The sequence below is a fragment of the Lontra canadensis genome, unplaced genomic scaffold, assembly GCF_010015895.1.
Source record: "Lontra canadensis isolate GAN:19392208 unplaced genomic scaffold, GSC_riverotter_1.0 scaffold87, whole genome shotgun sequence".
Lineage (NCBI taxonomy): Eukaryota > Metazoa > Chordata > Mammalia > Carnivora > Mustelidae > Lontra > Lontra canadensis.
In genome coordinates, this window is record NW_022631081.1 from 5,138,335 (window position 1) to 5,156,364 (window position 18,030).

Sequence of the window (18,030 nt, forward strand, 5' to 3'; positions counted from 1 at the left end):
ATGGCAGGGACTCGGATGTCTCTGCGGCCCTGGAAAGGGTGCTGACCTCTGAGCTACCTGTCTCTATCTTACCCTCAGGTGTGTCAATAACCCACCTTTGAGTAAGGACCCACAGGCCTAATGGCTGGAGGGTGGGGGCAGACAGGTGCCAGCTGGGACCCCAGCCAGGCCAATGGGCACATTCTCTACCCCGCTACATGACCATTTCAGCCTCAGCAGTCAGCTTGAAGGGTTCCCAGAGAGCAAGCCACCTTGCCTTGGCCACCTCTAGGTTGGGAAGTAGGTGCCTGTGTCTTTAAATTCTCAGCAGGTTGAAACGGCTGATGACATCACTGGTTCCCGGGAGCGGAGGAGCTAGAGCCAGAGCCCGAGGGAGCCCGGGCTGCTAGGGGCTGCAGACATGGAGGGCCAGAGCAGCAGTGGCAGCAGGAGGCCAGGGACCCGGGCTGGCCTGGGACCCTTGCCGGTGCCCGTGCCCCGTGGGGTTTCCCAAACTGGGGCACCCTCCAAGGTAAGACCCCTAAAACCTAGTCCCCCATCCCTGATCCTTGGTCCCACACACCCCCACACACCACAGGCACTCTGGTGCCCCTGGCTGAGGGGTGGGCACTCTCCTCTGCCCACTGGCAGGGGCTAGGCAAACAGGGCACTCTGGGGGGTGAGGGGGCAGTGGTGGGACACCCAGAGAGAGATGGAGTTAGCCATCTCTGGGAGCCCCCAGGAGAGCCCTGGGCCGGGTGTCGTGGGATCCAGCTGTACTCCAGCTTTGCTGTGTGACCTTGGGCAAGTTGCTTGTCTTCTCTGAACCAATGCAAAATGAGGAGGCTTGTCCCTGAAGACTAAAATGGTGACATCTGGGATGTCTAAGTTGTTAGTGCTGGAGGCGGTATGGTGGTTGGGGGGACACTTGGAGCCAAGGAGGACGCCCAAAATGCAGCCTCAAAGAGCTAAGTTTGAAGAGGAATGTGGAGGCAGAGTTTCAGGTTCTCTGAACGGAGAAGGACATGGGACACAGACAGAGCTGCCTGTCTGGAGGCAGGGATGGGCCGCCTCAAGGCGAGGGTAAATCTTCTTCTGCCCTCCCTGGCAGAGGACGTTTTATCCTGTCTTCCGGAGACAGGGGCATCAGAAACAGAGGACACATGGGAAAGAGAGAGGAGGTCCCCTCAGAGCCTCACATCCCCCCACTCCACCTGCCAGACAAAAGGAAGATACCTGCTTGCCTGTCCTCAGAGGTGGGGGAAACAGGGGAGAGGGTACAGCTGGGCACAGAGAAGTGAATGCCAGGATCAAAAGAATCCTGGACTTGCTCTGACTGTTAGAATCACACTTGATAAGGACGGACTATTCCATGGGCTCGGATGGAATCCTTGCAAATGTTCGGCTCATAAACACAGAGAATAGGAGACCGAGGCTTCTCAGGAGCAAAATGTGGCCAGCAACCCTTCACCAGACGCTTTCATTTTACAGACAAAAACTGAGGCCCTGGGCAGAGAGGTGCTTGCCTGCAGTGAAATGGAGCTGGGCTTGGAATTGACATGGCTAGTCTTAGCCTTGGGCTCTTGCTCCTATATGGAACTCTGGGACTGGGACCAAGGAGTTTGGGATGCTTGGCAGGGACAAAGCTAGGGGTTCCTCGAGGAACTGTGGAGGAAAGGAGACAAATTTAATAGGCTAGATCCAGGGTGTCCAGAGAGGGCAGATCTGGGGTGTTAGGTCAGTAGCCCTTAGCCAGGGGAGCAGGAGGAAATGCAAGGAGGGCTGACTCTAGACACCCAACCTCCAGCATGCCCAGGGAGTGGGTGTTAGTCAGGAGGGCAAGGAGAGAGCCCTTGGGTTCAGGTTCACAACCTGCCTCATTTGAGTTGGGGTCTTAGGTTCCCCATCTATGAGAGGGGTCAGACTTGAGGGAGGGGATAAAGTTCTGCATCCCGTTTCTTCCAAAAGAGAAGCTGATTCATGACAGAATGGATTGAGGTGAGAAATTAGGGAGTACGTCCTTGCAAATACATACCTTTCTTAGCTAGACGGAGTCTGCTGGGGTCTCTATGGAACTTGGGGCCCAAGCCCCTGGTTAGGATTACCCTGAGTCTTTGACTTGTCTTCTGCAAGGTGGATGCAAGTTTTCAGCTCCCAGTGAAGGAGAACATGGCCCTAGCACCCTCGGAACCAAGATTGGCTCTAGTGCCTATGGGCCCAAGAGCAGCTATGCCACCTTCCACAGAGGGTCCAAGGTCTGCTCTGGTGTCTCCCATCCTGGCTCCACTGTCTACCCCGGGAGGGCAGAAGACAGCTCCTACCCGCCGAAGTTCCAGCCTAGCTCCAACATCTGTGGGTCAGTTGGTCGTGTCTGCCTCAGGTGGGCCAAAGACTCCTCCGGTGACCTCAGGCTCAGTCCTGGCTCCAACATCCCTGGGACAGCTGGTGATGTCTGCCTCAGCAGGGCCGAGGCCTCCCCCACCCACCCTGCGGCCCCGGCTGTCTCCGACATCCAGGGAACAGAAGCAGGTGCCACCTGCCTCCGTGGGACCCAAGCCAGCGCTGGCTGCCTCAGGCCTGAGCCTGGCTCTGGCCCCTGAGGAGCAGCCCCTAGAGCCCCCCTTCAACTCTTCCCCAGTGCCCAGTCCAGTTTTGTCATCCTCTCAGGACCAGGTCCTGGCTCCAGCTTCTATAACATCGACCTCGGCCTCTGGGGGATGGACACCAGCTAAACAGAGGGATCCCCCAGCCCCTAAACCTCTCCCCTCTTCCAAAGAGCATCTCCAGGCTTCAGCTCAGGCACCTGGTCCTGTGGGCTCCACATCCTTGAGCCAAACCCCCCCAGACCCCCGAATCTCCCCTTCCTTCAGAGCCCGGCCTGAGGCCCCCCGCAGCAGCCCTGAGGATCCTGTCCTGCCCCGGCCACCCCAGACCCTGCCCCTGGATGTGGGCCAGGGCCCTCCAGAGCCTGCCACCCGTTCCCCAGGACTTCTGTCCCCTACCTTCCGGCCAGGAGCCTCCTCAGCCCAGACTGTGCCCCCACCTCTGCCCAAGCCACCCCGGTCTCCCAGCCGTTCCCCCAGCCGCTCCCCCAACCGCTCCCCCTGTGTCCCCCCAGCCCCTGAGACGGCCCTCCCTAGGCCTGGCACCCAGGGTGCAGGGTCTAGTGGGCACACGAGCCCCAGTCTTCAGCCCCAAGAAACGCCAGCTCCGGTCACCACCTCCCCTTCTACCTCCACCTCATCATCCTCTTGGTCAGCTCAGCCTACCTGCAAGAGTGACCCTGGCTTCTGGTGAGGGGGCCCTCTCCCAAGAAACATTGGTGGGGCTTGAGTTCTGAAGCTAGCCATCTTCCCAGGGTGGCTTACCCTACACTACCCCAGTTTACTTGCCCGAGGAAGATTCTTTGGGGGTACTGGGCCTACTGTGGGACCCTCAGGAGACAGCATCTTCTCCTGAGGGACTTGCCCACCCCTGCCTCAATCACCCTCCTCTGGGAGAGTGTGGTAGGAGGGATATTGGGCCCACTTGTCCTCCTTCTGAGAGCTTACACCCACACCTGCCTCAGTTTACTTCCCCAGAAAGAGCCCTGTGGGAGGAAGGTTGAGGAGGGAGTGGTGCCCAGTGGTAACCCCTCTTATACCCCCAACCCCAGGATCACTGTCGTCACGTGGAATGTGGGCACTGCCATGCCTCCTGACGACGTCACATCCCTCCTCCACCTGGGCAGCGGCGGCAATGACAGTGACGGGGCCGACATGATTGCCATAGGGTGAGGGCGCGGGGGGGGGGGGGGGGGTGTGGACCCCGTTCCTGGATCCCTCCTGCCTCCCAGACCCTTGCCCATGGGAAGGACTTCTAGGGCACCCCCAACCCGACAGCCACCTCACCCCCCACCCCCACCCCTATCCCCACCCCTACCCGCAGGTTGCAGGAAGTGAACTCCATGATCAACAAGCGGCTCAAGGACGCGCTCTTCACAGACCAGTGGAGCGAGCTCTTCATGGACGCGCTGGCACCCTTCAACTTCGTGCTGGTAACGTCTCCCTCAGCCCCTAGAAGGGGGGAGCCCCCTGGAGTCCTGGCCTGAGCTCTGCGTTGATTCACTGTGAGGCCTGCTGGACCTCTGTTGCTGGGTCCGCGAAACAGGATGGAGGAGCAGATCTCAAGAATAGGGGAAAGCGCACAGCCGGGCGGGGGCGGGGGGGGGGGGGGGGGGGGGGGGGGAATGGGGTTGTGTCGGGTCCCGCAATCACCTTGCCTCCGGCCGCAGGTGAGTACAGTGCGGATGCAGGGCGTCATCCTGCTGCTGTTCGCCAAGTACTACCACCTGCCCTTCCTGAGGGACGTGCAGACGGATTGCACGCGCACCGGCCTGGGTGGCTATTGGGTGAGCATCGGAGCGGCCCGGGAAGGGACAAGGCCCTAAGGGGTCTATAGATTAGTCCTCTGGGTGCTCCACGCACTGGTAAGGTCTCCCCATGCTCCGCCCCTTACTCTGACGCCTGCCTTTCCCCAACCCCGCCCAACACCCCACACCCCACACCATTTTCTAGACTCAACCCTCTTCCAGTCCCAGCCCCATCCCACGGTTCTGCTCCTTTGCCTTGAACCCACCCCTCTCTAAGCCTTTTCCCTGGCTGGCGGCCTCGCCCCTCTCTATGCCCCGCCCAGTGCCTCCTCCCCTTGCCGAGGCCCCGCCCATGACTCGACCAACCCTGTCTCCCAAGGGCAACAAGGGTGGAGTGAGCGTGCGACTGGCGGCTTTCGGGCACATGCTCTGCTTCCTGAACTGCCACTTGCCCGCGCACATGGACAAGGCAGAGCAGCGCAAGGACAACTTCCAGACCATCCTTAGCCTCCAGCAGTTCCCGGGGCCCGGGGCGCACGGCATCCTGGATCACGAGTATGGGCTCAGGGCGGGGCCAAATGGAGCTTGGGCGGGGCTAGTGAAGGAGAGGTGGGCCTCAGAGTCTCGAACACTTGGCCCCTGGAACCTGAGTACCAGCCTGGGTGGGCCTTGTAGGGAGAGGCAGAGCCTATACCGGGTGGGCGGTCCCCCCGAACTACATCTAGGAACACGATTGCTGGTAAGTTTGATGGGGGACAGAAACTGCCGGGTGGAGCTTTGCCCAGAGGCACCGCCTTGGTGGTGGTCCAATCAAACTTTCTTTTTTATCTACATCCCCCTGCTGTTTCTTGGTGGTTTGGTTGTGGGTGGAGAAGGATTTGGGTTGGGCTTTTTCTCCCCACGGACCCTGCTGACCCCCATCCCCAAACAGCCTCGTGTTCTGGTTTGGGGACCTCAACTTCCGCATCGAGAGCTATGACCTGCACTTCGTCAAGTTTGCCATTGACAGCGACCAGCTCCACCAGCTCTGGGAGAAGGACCAGGTGCAGAACCCCAGCCCGCAACCCTAAACACCAAACACACAGAACATGACCCACCACACTTTTGTCTACTAGGCTCTGGCTCTTGGCTTCACCTGTCCCATCCAAGCCATTGTCCAATTTTGCCCTTTTGAACTTTCACAGCTCAACATGGCCAAGAACACCTGGCCCATCCTGAAGGGCTTCCAGGAGGGGCCCCTCAACTTTGCGCCCACCTTCAAATTTGATGTGGGTACTAATAAATATGATACCAGGTGAGCTCAGCACTGGGATGAGGTGGAGGCATGGGCTGAGGTCTTCTGGATAGGGAAGAAAGGGAAGACGATTGGCAAGAAGCAAGGTTGGGGGCTGTGCCTCAAACCCCTGAAACTTAGGTCACCCCTGCCCACTTCAGTGCCAAGAAGCGGAAGCCAGCCTGGACAGACCGTATCCTGTGGAAAGTCAAGGCTCCAGGTGTGGGTCCCAGCCCCTCAGGACGGGAAAGCCACCGGCTTCAGGTAACACAGCACAGCTACCGCAGCCACATGGAATACACAGTCAGTGACCACAAGCCAGTGGCTGCCCAGTTCGTCCTGCAGGTGAGTCCTGGCCTCATCCTCCCATCATGACATCCCCAGGTCCAACTCAGCATCACCTGGCCTACTGGTAACCCCTTGTACCTGCCCTCAGCAGCATCCATTCACTGTAGCAGAGTAGGAGTGGCTTATGACCCCCATTTTCAGATGAGGAAATTGAGGCTCAGAGACATGGCATCACATCGGGGTCACACAGCTGGGAAATGGAAGAATTGGAATTTGAACCCAAGCTAGTCTGTTTTCAGAGTCCATGCCTTCTCCACTAATCCCTAACTTGGTTCTTCTGAGAAAGGATTAGGACCACTTTTGTGAAAATTCACATTATGTAGTCATATAATAAGACCCACAAAATCAAAATGTTTATTCAAACTTCATATAGCACTCAATTCATATTTATTTACCATTTTACCATGTGTCAAGCACCATGAGTGAGGTAGTAATGGGGAGGAGGAGTTGAGAGATGAAAAATACAAAGCTAAATTCTAAACAGTTACTGTAACTTAGCATTGTGTGTAGGGGGAGGTGTCTGGTTGCCAAAGTAAAAAGAAATGCTAGAATGTCAGAACCGGACCTGGGAGACCACGTAGTCCAACAGTCTATTTTTCTATGGGGAAACTGAGGCCCCCAGTAGGGCAGGCATGTACCCCAAGCTGCACATCAGCCCTAAACCCCAACTCTGGGCTCTCCAATTCCCTTCCTTGATCTCATAAGAGGGAGCCTGCAGGCCAGAGAATGTTTTCCCTGGTAACTCTGTCATGTGGTCAGTCCATGGGACATTGGCCAGTATCCTCAGCTGGGAATGGAAAGCTGCCCAAGTCTGGCCTCCTGTGACTTTTGGTAAAGGAGTTGGGTGTGAGGTTCACCCTCAGTCAGGGGCCTCATCTTGAGAACCACTCCTTTTTGGTGCCCTACCCTGACCTTCCCTCCTCATCAAGGACTCTGACCCTTGCAGAATGTTACCTGTTGAGTCCCTACTGCATGCCAAGCCCTGGGATTCTGTCATCCCTTTGAATGCCTTTGTAGGCCCTGAGAGATCCAAATTCTCCTCCCAGTTTTACTGGTGAGGGAAACTGAGACTCAGAGAACTTAAGTCTCTTAACTGAAGCAACACAATCAGAGTGGGACTTAGTGAGAGTTTTGACCTTGCAAGTCCCCAGAGAGCATTTCCAAGAGGCCACCCCTGGCAAAACTGCTGTTAGGAACCTAGGGACAGGGAGAGGATGTTCTGGTTTCTTCTGAAACAGCCTGGCTCAAAAGCTGAGGAGGGAGGGAAACCTGAAACCCGATAAATAGGAGGGGAGCAGACAAAGGCCTGAGGCTCACATGCCATCTGAGTCCTTCCCTGAGGGACAGAGGAGGGGCAAGGGCAGAACCAGGGCTGCCCTATTCCCTTCAAAGCTGTATCCTTGCTCCCTAAGGAGGCTGGGAGGTGAGAAGCCTGGCATTTATCCTAGACCTATTCAGCCTTGGTTTCCCAATCTGTAAGGTGGTTTCGGAGGCCCTGTCTCTCAGCTGATTTGTGCTGACTCGGGCCCAAGGGCACTCGGGAGGGTCCCCCCTGATGTTGCTCCCACCCCTGGGCAGTTCGCTTACAGGGACGACATGCCGCTAGTGCGGTTGGAGGTGGCCGATGAGTGGGTGCGGCCCGAGCAGGCAGTGGTGAGGTACCGCATTGAAACCGTGTTCGCCCGCAGCTCCTGGGACTGGATCGGCTTGTACCGGGTGAGAAGGGCAGGGATGGTCAGTGCCTCAGGGAAGGGAGGAGCAGGAGGAGCAGCAGGGGTGCGGGGATGGGGGGTAGGGGTGGGGGGTTGATAGGAGATACCACCCTGAATCCGCTCACCCCAGGTGGGTTTCCGCCACTGCAAGGACTACGTGGCTTACGTGTGGGCCAAACACGAGGATGTGGATGGGAGCATCTACCAGGTACTGAAAGGGAGGGCGAGGGTGAGAGGAAGCCCCCATCGCCCTTGGGGCTTGGGACTTGACTTGGGCAGTCCTTGAGGCTGCCTCCCTGACCCCAACCTGGGCCCTCCAGGTGACCTTCAGTGAGGAGTCACTGCCCAAGGGGCATGGAGATTTCATCCTGGGCTATTACAGCCACACGCACAGTATCCTTATTGGTGTCACTGAGCCCTTCCAGGTGAGTAGGTCACACTGTGGGAGTGGGGGCTTCCCAAAGACCCTGTTCACAACGCTGTAGCCTCTACCTTCTGCTCCATGGTCTCCTACAAGTAGCCTGACTTTTCCAGGGTCTGCTCATGGCCAGGGTGGGAGTGGTTCCAAGACACCTTGAGTGGCTGGCTGGGGAGTAGGGCAGCCCAGTGACCAGCCTTCTCCCCCAGATCTCTCTGCCTACCTCGGAGCTGGCCAGCAGCAGCACAGACAGCTCGAGCGCCAGCTCAGAGGATGAGGATGACAGTACCCTGGAGCTGCTTGCACCCAAGTCCCGTAGCCCCAGCCCTGGCAAGTCCAAGAGGCACCGCAGCCGCAGCCCAGGCCTAGCCCGCTTCCCCGGCCTTGCCCTGCGGCCTTCATCTCGCGAACGCCGTGGTGCCAGCCGCAGCCCCTCGCCACAGAGCCGCCGCCTGCCCCGGGTAGCCCCTGACAGGAGCCATGATGGTGGCAGCCGGGGCAGTAGTGAGGAGGGGCCCTCTGGGTTGCCCGGTCCCTGGGCCTTCCCACCATCTGTGCCTCAAAGCCTCGGCCTGCTGCCTGCCTTGCGCCTGGAGCCCGTCGACCCTGGTGGTGGGGGTTCCTGGAGACCTAATCGGGAGGCCCCAGCCCCCAGCAGCCTGTCTACCAGTCCCCAGGGCCAGCAGGGGCTGGAGGAAGGGGATCTGGGACCCTGAGGGTGGGTGAGCCGGTGGGCCCAGGAGGCCGCCGCTGTGCCCTGATCTCCTGCAAACCCACCTGTGTCCCTCTTGCTGCTGCTCCAGCTTTATTCACACCTGCCACTCTGTCCTGGCCAGGGGTGGCCACGTGGGGTCCCCCAAACTCAGTCCTGGCACCTCAACTGTGACAATCAGCAAACCCCTATTGACCCCCATCTGAGATGGGGAAGGGGATGGGATCCTGGAGGCCATCAGTTAGAAATTAAATGCTCCAGCCTCACTCCTGACTCCTTTCTAACTTGTTAGCAGTCTGGGGGTGGGGGTAGTCAGAGGAAGGGACTAAAGAGGCAAGAGGATGATAGATCTGACAATTACCAGGTTCCAGCTGTATACATTACAGATGCCATCTCTTTTAACCTACACCACAACCCTGAGTTGTGGTGTTGAGTTCAGTGCAGTTCTTAGACATATTTCATAGGTGGGCAAACTGAGGCCCCCAGAAGGCAAACCTCTCAGAATCAGACACCCAACCACAGTCTGGCTATGTGTTAGAGGAAGAGAACGTTTACTAGGTGCTAAGCACTGTTCATGTATTGGGTTCCTTAATCCTCAACAATCCTATGAGGTAGGCCCTCATCACACTGCCCCTTTTCAGAGGAGTTACTAAGGCTCACAGTGGGGGAGGTCCCTCGTTCAAGGACACAGAGGAGATCTGAGTTTTAAGTTTAGGGTAGGAAAAAATGGGCCAGGACTGGGCCAGGAAGGGCACAGCAGCTGTTGAGAAGGGATTCCTCAGGGAAAAGGGTTGGACAGTGGCCCCCCAGCCACCCTCCCCTTCCCTGGATTCAGACACAGGCGCTTCTGTGACATCCCATTTCCCACCGGCTGCCTCAGGCTTTAGCAAGTAGGTTCCTGGGGCTCCTCTGGACAAGTTTTTGAGATACGTGTTGATTTTGCAACCAGGAGATACAGTACTCTTCCTCATACCTCCGGAGGCTGCTGTAATAAATTACCCTTTCTTCATTCCCATCTGGCAAGGTCCAAGCCCAGAGCATCAGATTGTGCCTCCTGAACACCACAGCCAAGCACAGAGGGGTTGGGTCACCAGCTCAAAATCACCCAGCACAGCAGGAGACGTGGTCCAGCATTTCAGCCTCAACTCCCCTTGCCTCCTGGCTGTCCACGGGATCCCGAGCCATGCTTCAGTCTAACACACGGAGAGGAAGCCAAGGACCCCTGGGGCCTAGCAGAGCTAGGGGCAGGGCCCCGTCTGGTGCCCAGGAGAGCTGGAATTGAGATCACCAATTCTAGGATTTCTCCCTCCTGTTGGGTCTCTGCAAGGTCAGCTGCAGGCAGCGGTCATAGAATGACATGGGGGCTCTTGGGTGATCCGAAGGCTTCAACTGCCCCTCACCTGTGCCCACACCCCAGAGCTGGCGTCGCCTCTTTTGAAGTCGCCGCAAGTGCCAGGCTGATACCTTAATGGCCCTAGGGTCTCCGAAACAGCTGTGGGCCAAGAAAAGTGGGGCAGGTGGTCACGGCTGCCAAAGATCCCACCCTACTTTGCAGACTCGGGGGCTGAACCTGGCGAGAAGCAGGGCTGGGGCCAGGGAGGGATTACACCTCGAAGGGGGGAGGCAGAAGAAACCTAGGTTGGCACCCGGAGGCCCCAGTTTGGCTACCAGCTTGCTGCAGAGACGTGGGCCAATCTGGGCCTCAGTTTCCTCAGCCCTGAAATGGGGATGGTAACAAGGGGCTTGCTCTGGGAATCAGAGCTGAAATGAGATTTTAGGTGAGGAGTAAGAGTTAAGCAAACATTTTACTGTGTGCCAGGCAGGCCTTGGGCTATTTGGGTTGCACATTCCATTTCCTTGGTTTCTACAAGCTTTTTATAGGTAAGAAAATGGAGGCATGGAGAGGTGACTGAGCTTGCAGGGAGCAGGGGGAAGATGACAATGGAACTCAGAACTGCCTTAACCTGCTTCCCCATCCCCTTGGCCCTGGCACACAAAGGGAGGATGGGCAAACCACCCCTTGGGAAAATGCCCCCTCCCTCCTGGCCTGGCCACCACTTACCCTTTGCCCTCAGCACAGTCCAGTGGAGGGGCAAGCTCGAAGCAGGTCATGCCTAGCAGCTCCCAAAGCACGTTGGTGCCCTCAGGTCGGCTGCGGAGCCTCAGGAAGCGTGCCAGACTGAGGGCAGAGGCAGGCTTAAGCTGGGGCAGGGTCCGGCCAACCGGGAGCCCCTTCTCACAGACTGGCAGCAAGCCGCCCACCCCCAAGGGTCCAAGCAGGCCTCACCGACGTGTGCAATTGCAGTGGAAGAGGGGCTCGTGGGCGCTATTGAGCAGCTGGAACTTGTTCTCCTGAGGCCCAATCTGCTGCTCGCATTGATCCAGACGGCGGAAGCTGCGGCAGGCCCGGCGGGCATCTGGATTTGGGGGCATGGTGGTGAGGGGAGCCCAGTCCCCCAGCAAATCCCCACTGATGCCCACTGCCATTTAGGGGAAACAGAGGCACACGTGCTCAGCCACACAAACACAGGGTCCTCCTGTCTCACATCCTTCCTGTCTCATGTACACACACACACACACACACACACACACAGCAGTGCTACCCTAGAACCCAGAATGTTGGTCAGGAAAGGCTTTTTGGAGGAAGAGACTGCTGAGCTAGTACAGGAAGACTCGGGAAGAATGCTCCAGGCAGAAGGAAATGCATGTGCAAAGGCCCAGAGGTGGGAGAGAGCAAGCTGCTTTTGAGGAACCAAAGGAGGCTTATAAGACTGGAGTTTCAGCTGGGGAATAGAGTCTGCAGGACCAGTGCCTGAGGACCCCTGTATGTGGGCACATCGTGAGTTAAGAGGAGCCATGGTAAGGGCTCAGTGAGGAGTGAAATGGTCAAGTTTAGGGCTTACAAAAATCCTTCTAGCTGCAGCATGACCTGATAGGAGGTTGGGGTATCCCAGGAGGAGTTTGGAAAAAGAAAGGAAGCAACACAACCCCTCACAGAGGCAGGGCCACCTTCCCATATCAGGAACCTCCAAAGTTAGGTTCTGCGCTCACCCCAGGGTTTTAGGCCATTCTGTGGCCGCTGGAGGCCTGGATGGGTGACCTCCAGCCAGGCTGTTGGGGACATATCAGGTTTGGTAGGGGCCATGGGGACCCAGAGGGCTGTGGTGTTGGTTTTGTGGGTGTGCTTAGACCCTTTCCACTGTGGCGGCCGCTTCTGAGGATGCTGCTTCTGTCGAGGCTTGCTGGGGGCTGGGCTTTGGAGGCTGGGAGTCACGGGGGTGGCGGGGGAGCTCCAGGAGGCATTGTAGATGGTCCTGGACTGGAGGCGGGCAAGGGGTATGGAGCCATATGTTCTACACCTGGAAGGTAGCAATTGGTGGCAATTGGTAATTCACAATCCCCTTCCTCCCCCGCCCACCACCCCCCAATCAAGAAGCCCCAGGTTCATCTCCATGGAGACCAAAGCTCTGCCAGTCCCATCCCTTATCCCACTGGCCTGTGTAGAGCACCCAGGGAAGTTCCACATCCTGGGCCCTTCCCTGAGGAGAGCACAGGGAGGATGAGGCATCATTTGCTGGAGGACGGACATACAGACAAGCCTCCGCCTAAGGCTTGGAGCCCGGGCTCCCCCTCTGGCTGGGAAGGAGATCGAAGGGAGCAGCCACATACCCTCCCCACCAGTACCACGCCACACACGCCTCCTGCTCCTCAAGCACAAAGCAGGGGATCTCCAGCACATTGAAGAAGGCCACGCCCACGATGTCCGAGATGGAGTCCCGCTGGTTCTGCAGGCATTGCTGGAACCTGCCCAAGAGCTGGCACTCAGGTCCCTGGACCAAAGAGGGCCCCACGGCTCCTCCTCCAAGACCACCCAGTCACTACCATGCCAGTGGTTTGGGATCCAAGAGTCTCTTCTCCTAGGCCTCAGCTTTCCCACCTGCAAGGTGGGGTCTGGCTGGCTGATCCTTTAGGGTTCTTTGGAATCGCAGTCTCTACACCCAGGAACTACCCCACCCGTGAGCCCCCAGCCCTCTCTACCCACTGCCAACCTGGCATCACAGTCACAATGGGAGATGGTGTGGAATCGGTAGTTTCGGATGCCGTAGCTGTACTGGAAAGGCGAGATGTTCTGTGGGCAGCGGTCATGCTCCCGGCAGCAGAGATCAGGGCCATGGAAGACCCCTGCAGGAAGCAGAGGGGGCATCAGCTGAGCGGGGTCTGGGGCTCCCCATGCTGGCTATGCCTCGCTGGTACAGGGAGCAGGGGCCTTGTTCTTGCCCCAGCCCTGACACAGATGTCCTGAGTGGCCTCAGGTCACTCTCCCTCTGTGGGACTCTCGGTTTCAAAGCTTAAAGAGAGCAACCAGGCACAGGCTTTATTGGGCAGCTCCAGATGCCAGGGAGCCCACCCAGGAGGCTTTGTCTGGGAAAGGGACTTCCTCGGGGGAAGTGAAGTCTGCCTCCAGAGCTCCCAAGCTCACGCCCCGAATAAAACTCCAAAGTTATGAATGTGCACAGAAGGGCATGGCAAAGAGGCAGAGTGCAACCTTTCTCACTGGCATGATGAAGCATTGATTGCCACGATGCCAATCTGCTCCAACTCAGGTGCCAAAGCCCTCCCCCAACCCGCCGTGCATGCACAAAGACAGCTGTACTGAGTGCAGGAAAGTCATCCAAGTTTGTTACAATCTGAGCAATGGTGCCTTTTACTGAGCATTTCCCAATTGCCTGGCACTTCCCACAGCCAAGCTCCCAGCAGCTCTGTGAGGGAAATGTCACCTCCATGTACTGGTGAGGAAACCCAGGCTCAGAGTTGGGAAGTGACTTGTTTAGCTTGCATTTGCTAACCCAGGCCTTTGGGTCTCAGCGTCCACTCCCCTGGGCATTCTGCCTCATAAAACCTCCTCTTGGGTAATGGGTTTTGGCTCAGCCAACCTCAGACCCATCCCAGTCCAACCCCTCCCAGGCATGGTGATTAATGAGGACTCCAAGTTTGACGAGGACGTTTCCCATCTATGACCTAAATTAAGCAACCCATGATGAGACTTAAGGTCACCCCCATTTTACAGAAAAGGACGTTGAAATACTGAGTGATTAAGTCACTCGCCCGAGGACACACAGCCTGGGAGAGTCCGGGCCAGGGCGAAAGCCAGCACTCCCCCACTGCCCCCCAACACAGTCCACATCCCCATGCCTCACCCAGCTCTGAGGAGTTTCCAGCAGAATCCCCTACTCCACACCACAGCGTGCCAGGCATGGTCCAGCCTCTCTTCACCCGCTGAGGTCTTACGCTCCCAGGAGCTCCACCTGCTTGCTCTTCCCTGGTCTCTGCCGCTCGCTTCTCCCTAGCCCCTTCAGGCCCTCGGCAGGCCCTCCACTGACTCCAAAGGGTGGCCAGGGCTCTCTGCAGCTCGGGGCCGGGGGTGTGGATGAAGGAGCCCCGGGTGATCTCACCAGCACAGAGGGCACTGAAGGCTGCGGTGAGCTCTGGCTCGTCTTGCCAGCTACATGCTTGCAGCCTCCCTTGCCGGTCCCAGTGGGTGTGGAACAGGGTCAGTCCTTGGGCACCCTTGCTCAGAAAGCTCAGGGTCCCCAAGGGGCTGCCGGGGATGGGCCTGACCAAGTGGCAGGAGGTGCTGTCCCAGCGGAGGGCAGAGGGGCCTCCCATAGCCACTCCCAGGAAGCTCAGCATCCCTAACAGCACTACCAGAACCCCCATTCCGTCCTAGGCCAGCCCAGTCAGACAAAGCCCCCAGGACACCTACCCCCGGCAGCCCACGAGGCAGGAGCTTCAGCAACTGAGCGGAAGCAGTGCCCTGCAAACCCAGTGCAGCGGGGCCAATGAATGGAGCTTTGGGAGGAGTAGGAAGGAGGCTGGAGTATGGGGTGATCTCGGGCTTGTAACTGAATCCACCGGCTGGGCAGGCTGCTGATTGGCCAAGGAGTGCACTTGCCAGGGCCCACGCCCCCATTCACCATGCCTTTCTTATCCAGTCACCTGCTGCCAGCCCCGCCTGGGGACTGGGGAGCCAAAGCCTTGGGATGTGGGGCAAGGGGCCAGGAGGGGATCTCTACCTTCCTGGGGAGGGAAGAGAGTTCAGGGGCTCAGAGGAAGCTCCCAGAACTCCGTCCTCAGACCCCTTCCCCAGTGGTGGCTGCCACACCCACCTCCATGAAGTTGGCAGAGAGCCATGGCCTCTGCCAGACCGGGGTGAAGGGGGTGAGGGAGGGCTGGGGTCCTGTGGCCACTACCCCGCGCCCCAGGGAGGTCCTGAGGCTTCTGGGAAAGGGAGCGCCTATCCTCTGGCCACCTGGGGTACACCACCGCTCAGAGCTGGTTCTAAGAAAGCCTCTAGGCATAATCAGGGGACAGCGCCCCAGGGCTCCCCACTTCCTGAGACTCCAAGACACAGGCCTGGCAAGCAGCAACCCTCCCAGTCCGATATATGGTGGAGACAGAGCCAGAGCAGGCCTTGAGAGCACAGCATAGGGCAGGGCTAATGCTCTGGACTTGAAGGGACTGGAGTTCCCAGAGGAGTGGATGGCTGGGCAGAGAGGGCTGAGTCTGCAGCCAGCTCCATCCTTGGACTGTAGCCACTAGTGGGACACAGCAAGCATCATGCGTTCCCCAAGGGACAGGAATGATCTCTCCATCAGGGAAGGGCTACTGCCAGCACGTGTTTCTGTGTCCCAAAGCTAATGTATCGCCCAGCTTCCAACCATCCAGGAAAGCTGGGATGCTCACACCCAGCTGGGACTCACAACCATCCAGGAAAGCTGGGATGCTCATATGCTATTATGAAGAAACTGAGGATCATCAAGGGGGAGGAAACTTTAGGTGACAGGCTCCAGTGAGGGAGGACTTCAAGGCTGGAAGCACGGCTCTCAGAAAGCTTTGCTGGGAGGTCAGGGCTGGCAGGGACAGTGATCTGTCTGTCTGTTTGTCCATCAGCCCATCAGCCTACTGCTCCCCAACATCCCTCTCAATCTCCATCCTAGTCTCTTCTAGGATGGCAAGGCCTGGTGAGGCAGGGCCGTGGGTAGAGCTGGGGAAGGGAAGCTCACTGTACATAGCAGGGGGAAGGAGGTGTGGCTGGGTGTGCAGGCCCATCTCTGTGCTTCAGAACCAGCCGGCTCCTGCCTCTCAGAAGGTCATGGCTGGGGACAATGAAAAGGGAAAGAGGGTGGGAATAGCCCAGGAGCCAAAGTCCTTCTCTCCAGAAGCAGGGGAAGGGAGTATGGACTAAAAAGAGTGGAGGCAGGAAGGGTAGGGAGACCTGGGGTTCCCAAAGGTAGGGACACCACTGAACAAAGGTGGGTCTCTCTGGAAAGAACTCTACTGTTTGGAAACCATGTTCTGGTAACTTTACCCAGTTGTAGGAATGGCCACTCACCTCTGCCCTCTTTTCTGTACTACAGAGTCCATCACCCAGGAAGGCTGGGAGGTCCGGTGGCAAGAACTCAACTTTCAAGGTCAGACACATGTAACTTGGGTCCCGGCACTGTGGGACCTCAGGCTTTGAAGTCTTAACTTCTCTGAGCCTCAGTCTCCTCATCTGTGTGATGGGTATAATCACAGTAGTCGGTTCACGGAATGTTGGGGAAGGCTCTCTGCACAGTGACTGGCACTCAAGACACTGTCGCTAAAGCCTCAGGACATCCCTGGGCAGGAAACAGTTTAGCTAGGAAAAAGCAAGTCCCCAAATTTTCAGACCACAGCATCCACGGGAGCTAGCTAGCTAGGCCATGACCTGGTTGTATGACTTCATGCTAGTCCCTGCCCCTCTCTGAGCCTTGGTTTCCTCCTCTGTACAGTGAAGAAAACAATGGAAGTGACCTTTGAGGTCTCTTCCTGTCTAGGCCCCAAAGGAAGGCAGGCTGAAGCCTGCCTAGGCCTCGAGGGAAGGTGTCACTGGGTTTTCACTTCAGATTCCACCTGGTGGCCACGTCAGTCAATGTACAGGATAGACTTCGGAGCCCTGCCTCCCACTAGAGTGCCCCTCAGAGGCCTTGGCACAAAGGATCCCAGAAGCCAAACCAGCAGGACAGGATAGGATGGGCCCCGCCCTGCAGACACAAGGGGAAACGAAACTTTCCTCTGGATTCCCACATGTCTGGGGTTGGGCAGGGTGCACAGTGGGTGCCAGGGAAGGTGAGAGGCTGGGGTCAATGGGATCTGATCATTTATCCCTGTCTCTGTCCATCAGTCCTCATCACTCTGTCTCCCTGGGCTTTTCTCTCATCCTTCGGTCTCTTGGTCTCTTGCCCTCTCTGGCTCTGATTCTCCTCGTTTCTTTCTCTCTCTCTCTCTCTCTTCCATTCCTTCCTCTCCATCTCATTTTCTCTTTCCTTTCCTTTCTCTTTCTCACCTCTGTCTCTCTGTGCCGGTTTTTGCTCCCCCTCCCTCTGAGTTATTGTCTCTGCCTGTCTCCGTCCCACCCTCTCTTCTCTCATTTCTCCACTCTCTGGCTCTGAGTATCCCTGTCCTCTCCCCAAACTCTTTCCCTCTTTTTCCCGTTTCTCTCTTAATGTTTTCCCTCTCTTTGTTTTCCTCTCTTTTTGTTTCTTAATGTCTTCTTGTTTCTCTCCTCCCTTCCTCTTCTCTTTCTCATTCCTTCCCTTGTTATGTCTCATGGTTTCCTCGTTTGTGTGTGTGTGTCTGTGTGTCTGTTTCTCTCTCTTCATTCTTCTCTCTTCCTTCTCTGTTTTCCCCCTCTACACTCTGACTCCAGGCCCAGGACCCAGTGCATCCTGCCCTTTCCAGGCCATGACCTCATCTGATGCTCACAACCCCTGCCCCTCCCTAGGGAGACTGGCAGGGCAGGGCTTTCTCAGCCCATTGTTGAGATGGATGGAGTGAGGCTCCACAAAAGAAGGAACTTGCCAGGAGTCACATAGTAGACCAGGGGAGAAGACAGGTCAGATTTTTCTTGGCCTGTGGGGAGGACCTCCTGTGACCCTGGGAGACTCTTGGCTCCCCTAACCTCTCCCCATCTCAGGCACTTCCTCCCCACTGCGTGGAGCCCTTGGAGATTGTGTTCCCTCCCCCTTCTGGAGGTCTCTCCACAGCTATCTGTGCTGGGAGAATGGTGCGGGCAGTGCCTAGCTCCAGAACATTCTGCGTTCATTTGAAAACAGTTGAGTGCCTACTACTGCCAGGCACAGGCAGAAACCCTGAACAGAGGGAGGAGGAGTGGAGGGACAGAGCATGTTCAAGTCAGGAGATGGAGAGGAACAC

General features: G+C 57.4%; 2 protein-coding genes across 4 annotated transcripts; one reads left to right on the top strand and one right to left on the bottom strand.

Moving 5' to 3' along the window:
- Positions 1–307: 307 nt before the first annotated feature.
- On the top strand, positions 308–9,059 carry INPP5J (inositol polyphosphate-5-phosphatase J). The gene is made up of 13 exons (XM_032883446.1): positions 308–511; positions 2,113–3,272; positions 3,635–3,751; positions 3,907–4,015; positions 4,253–4,369; positions 4,710–4,885; positions 5,262–5,373; positions 5,515–5,624; positions 5,765–5,948; positions 7,530–7,667; positions 7,794–7,871; positions 7,984–8,088; positions 8,291–9,059. Exons 1-13 carry the CDS (start codon positions 401–403, stop codon positions 8,795–8,797), a joined length of 3,024 nt encoding a protein of 1,007 aa, XP_032739337.1. The 5' UTR covers positions 308–400; the 3' UTR covers positions 8,798–9,059.
- Positions 9,060–9,137: 78 nt separating this feature from the next.
- Positions 9,138–16,447, bottom strand: PLA2G3 (phospholipase A2 group III). 3 transcript variants are annotated; one of them, XM_032883454.1, is made up of 8 exons: positions 16,187–16,447; positions 13,992–14,196; positions 12,843–12,975; positions 12,463–12,597; positions 11,845–12,152; positions 11,081–11,210; positions 10,856–10,972; positions 9,138–10,285 (listed from the first exon to the last, which is right to left on the bottom strand). In XM_032883454.1, exons 1-8 carry the CDS (start codon positions 16,346–16,348, stop codon positions 10,087–10,089), a joined length of 1,389 nt encoding a protein of 462 aa, XP_032739345.1. In that variant the 5' UTR covers positions 16,349–16,447; the 3' UTR covers positions 9,138–10,086. The 3 variants fall into 3 exon arrangements, with proteins under 3 accessions (XP_032739345.1, XP_032739344.1, XP_032739343.1); XM_032883453.1 differs by lacking the exon at positions 16,187–16,447 and having other exon boundaries at positions 12,478–12,597; positions 13,992–14,756; XM_032883452.1 differs by lacking the exon at positions 16,187–16,447 and having other exon boundaries at positions 13,992–14,756.
- Between the last annotated feature and the right edge of the window lie 1,583 nt (positions 16,448–18,030).